A 4,154-nucleotide genomic window follows, 5' to 3' on the forward strand; every position below is an offset into this window, starting at 1 on the left:
TGTGTTGGAAGCCAAGGGTGGCAAGACAGAGTATTAGCACCCTAATGTAGTGCGTTAGCCATGTTTTTGCATTGTGTAGCGCAGTGGGTCTATTGTACTGGCGCAAGGCCATACCACACACCTGAGCAATCTAAATATGTATTGCATTTGCTTCGCCCATATTGTATTCTGACATGCTCGTACTGTCATATCGATCCTTTATAATCAACAGAGTAACGATAGAAATGACCAGGGTCAAGGACGACCCATGAAGAGAGGGTGGGTCTATTCATGTAGCGCGTACAGTATGCAGATATTCAGGTCGGACCATCATTCCGACTCCTTATGCAAATACAGAGGGCAGCGGTCGATGTCACCGCATCAAAACCCTCCAAGCCCAACGCTACCCTGGGCTGGCAACCAAGCCGTGTACATCGGCCATCCGCTGCACGTTTTTCGACCCTGCAGCACACTCAGCAACGTAGTGCGCACAGCATAAGGCACGTCTCCAACGAAGACGTCACAGGCTCCCAAGTCTTTTCGAGCTCGTCGAGACCTCGCCATTTTACTAGAAGCATCCACTGCTTCAAATTCCGATCGAACTTGCAGTCGACCAGTGCCTCGATCTCATGACCACCATCCACGTACGTAATGTGGTCAAGCAGGTCTTGCGTGATTGTGGCGTCCTTGGCTGCGTAATGCTTCATCCGACGAGCATGATGCTGCGAGATCTTGCCATCCCGCACGTCGTCAACAACAAAACCCAATCTGAATGCATGGGTATGATCCTCTTTGGACCGAGCCACGAAATCGCCAACTTGGACCCGTGTCCCCAGGAGATTTTGCCAACCAGCACGTAATCTCCAATGTCAAAATGCATACGACGCACCACCGATTTCTTGTTCCGACGCTGCCGCTCATGCCACGTTTGTTGCGACTAGTTGTCGCCATCTGATGATGTGATTGATCGCGAGTCGCCGCGAGCTCTTTCCAAATTGTAGAACGCCACAACTTGTGCGTCCCCTCGCTCACTTCCTGCACAGTTCCATTACGCTTGAACGCATTCAAAGCGTTGCTCGAAGGTAGTTGTGTCATCGCAGTAACTGGTGCCAGCCCACCATTCCTTTCACAAGGAGTATGGTTCAGTGCATGCTGTACAAGTGGAAGCAAGTTCCTTGCATCTTCCGGCTTGAGCTGTAACTCTGTCAACATAGTCTTCATTGTCTTTCGGATGCTTCGCATCATGACTTTTACTGTTCCGTTGAACCAGGGACAGTATGCAGGTGAGAAATTGTGCGCTGCACCATACAAGCGACTGAGCTCACGAACCACTTCATTCTTGTAATGAGGTCCTTGGTCTGACATCCATTTCGGCACGATGCCGAAAGTTGCACACCACATTTGCATGCCATCGACCGTATCAAAGGCCTTGCAACCATCGTGCCACGTCAACTGACAGAATGTTGATGCATCGTCCACAATGCCGTGAACGTAGCCGCCTTCTAAGGCCATAAAATCGCAGTGAATGAGCTGGTTGGGCTCCACCGCATGCAAAGTTTTGCCGACAGGTCTCGGCACTTCTTCGCCTCCGACACTGAGACTCTGCAGACAGTTTGCTACAAACGTCTTGCAGTCTTGTTCGAGCCCACGCCACACAAAAATGTCACTTAGGGCTCTTGCTGTCGCATGGCCACCCCGATGACCCATCGTGTCCGCGTGTGAGATCACCAACAGTGAGAGCTGCAGATCTAAGGCTCCAGTCGGAATCCAGATCTTGCCGTCGACACGACCAACGTCGTCTTCAAAGACCAACTTCTCTTTCATCTTGGCCAGCTCTCGCGGCCATTCTTGTTGCACCACCTTTATGGATTCAAGCGTCGGCCACTCGAACGTATCCAGGCGATGGAAGCTTTACCAACCGCTTCACACGAGATCCGTTCTGGGCCTCGTCTTCACACCAAACAGCCGCATCAGCTGTGCTCTGCCTATTGCCCAACGTGACAACACGTCACGCCAGACATTGTCATCGCCGTTTACATGGCGAATCTCGTAGTTGTAACCGGACAACGTCATGGCCCATCTAGCCAGCTTGTCGGCCAAATATCGAGGCTGTGATCCTTGCGGTCTGTGTAGATCACGAATCCACCTGGTCGGTGGAGAAGATAATCGAGACACTTGCATGCTTGCACAATTGCGTACGCCACCTTCTCCACGGTCGACCACCGTGCACTGGCACCCTTGAAAGTTCCACTGAGAAACGCTAACGGTTGATGATCTTGTACACCCACCGGGAGATCCACTTGATCCTTGGAGACTTTTGTCAATATTTTTCCCCAATGACTCTGACTAGCATCTGTGTACAAACAGAACAGCTTCGCCGCATCCGGGTGCGCTAGCTTCACCATACTCTTGAGCGCGTCTTTGCACGCGTCAAAGGCGTGAGTATGGGCCTCACCCCATGCATACGCTACCTACTCGTAGCGCTCCAACTTCGTCGTCTTCCGAGTGTCTGCCAGTTTGCAGACGCCGTCTAACAGCTTGACCAAAGGGTCCACCAAAGCTGTAAAGTTCGGAATAGACTGCCGCATCCAATTCAACGCACAGACAAACTGTTGAAGTTGCTGCGCTGTCTTGGGCGGCTGTAGCTCAATCAACCCCGCTAAACGGAGCGGGTCATGTGAGATACCAACGGCAGAGATCCTCATGCCGCACCACACCACATTTTACGCGTAAAACTCGCACTTTAATGGGTTGAATTTGAGGCCAAACGTCTGCGCCCGCTGCAGGAGCCACTCCAAGAGGTCTGGGAGCTCAGGCTCCGCTGCTACACTACCTAACACATCACCGAGCCACGCCTCGATCCCTTTGCCATAACGATCTCCATAGATCGTCTGTGCAACCGACTGGCAGAACGCCACGGCGCCAGGCTGTCCCATCAACACACGATTGGACTCCACCATTTCGTCAAACCCCATGATTGTGTATGCCTCTCGACTGGAGGCCTCCATAGCGAGCTGCCAATAGCCCTTGAACCAATCCAGGGCAATGAAACACTTCGTCCCGGCCAAACGAGCCATCACAACTTCGAGAATGGCATAGACCAGTGCATCAGTACGGTTTGCGAATTGGGGCCGCGTGTGTCCACGGTCATACGCGTAGAGCCATCCTTTTTGGCAACAATCCGAGGCAGTAAACACCGTCGCGAGCGATTTGTGCGTCGAGCTAGACCAGCATCGACTATTGCACTAAGACGAGCACGCAGAAATTCTGTCTGCAAAGGCGAATAACGTCTTGCCTTGCAGGTTGTCGGCACTGCATCTACCTTAAACCGCACTTCCAGCGGTTCCACCGCAATTGGAGGATCCATCTTGAACTCCAAGCGGAAAACATCTTCATACCTGTCCAAAATCGTGACCAAACGTGCGCCACCCTTTCTAGACAAGCCATTGGCGATTGCCTCGACCACGTTGGCTCTCAATACGCCACTGACCGACTGCCCCATGCAGTCATCGTCATCACTGTCGGCATCCATATCACCTTCAGCATCGAGCTGAGCCTTCCTTGCCTTCAGAGCGCAACAAATGGCCGATGTATCGTTGTCTAAGACAGAGAGCTCGCTCAAATCGAAGTTTGTTGGGGTTTCCGCCGCACTGTGGAGGAGACATTCAGTCGAATACACCAAGATCTTCATCACTGGCCGTCCAATCGTGATAGACGGCGTCAAATCCGTGTGGTCCACCCACGAACTGACGGATTTAAGTGCTACAGTCGTGTGACCCACAAGCAAAGCTAACTCAGGCAACACTGCGTGCTGGAAAAGCGTCAGAGGGACGCTGCCGAAGCCTTCCATGACCTGTGGCGTGTCTAGATCCGACACCTGCCGATCCAACGACGATGTCTTAGTCAACCCATTGGCTAAACCCAGCGACACAATGGTACCAGAGTCGCAACCTGAGTCCAATAACGCGGGCACGGGCTCGTCCAAGCCCCCGTCCACCACCACGGCCCAGTAACTGCCGTCCGTCGGCGGCTTGTCCGGCCACTTCAAAGCCTTTGCCTTGGGCTTGGTAAGATCCTTCTTGCCAGCCTTCTTGACTTCCTTCACCGGGTCTGTCTTGGAGGCCGAGTCGTCCACAGCTACATCGTCTGCACGCCGAGCTTCTAAGTACCTAGCA

At 52.8% G+C, this 4,154-nt stretch overlaps 1 protein-coding gene across 1 annotated transcript; it reads right to left on the reverse strand.

The window, feature by feature from the left end:
• Positions 1–452: 452 nt before the first annotated feature.
• H310_09141 (hypothetical protein) lies at positions 453–3,829 on the reverse strand (the record flags this gene model as incomplete). Its single annotated transcript, XM_008875128.1, has 5 exons — positions 453–670; positions 1,416–1,839; positions 1,895–1,964; positions 2,722–3,201; positions 3,378–3,829. The coding sequence occupies 5 exons, from the start codon at positions 3,827–3,829 to the stop codon at positions 453–455; spliced, it is 1,644 nt and encodes a 547-aa protein (XP_008873350.1).
• Positions 3,830–4,154: the final 325 nt, after the last annotated feature.

The sequence above is a fragment of the Aphanomyces invadans genome, assembly GCF_000520115.1.
Source record: "Aphanomyces invadans strain NJM9701 unplaced genomic scaffold supercont1.20, whole genome shotgun sequence".
Classification (NCBI taxonomy): Eukaryota; Oomycota; class Saprolegniomycetes; order Saprolegniales; family Verrucalvaceae; genus Aphanomyces; species Aphanomyces invadans.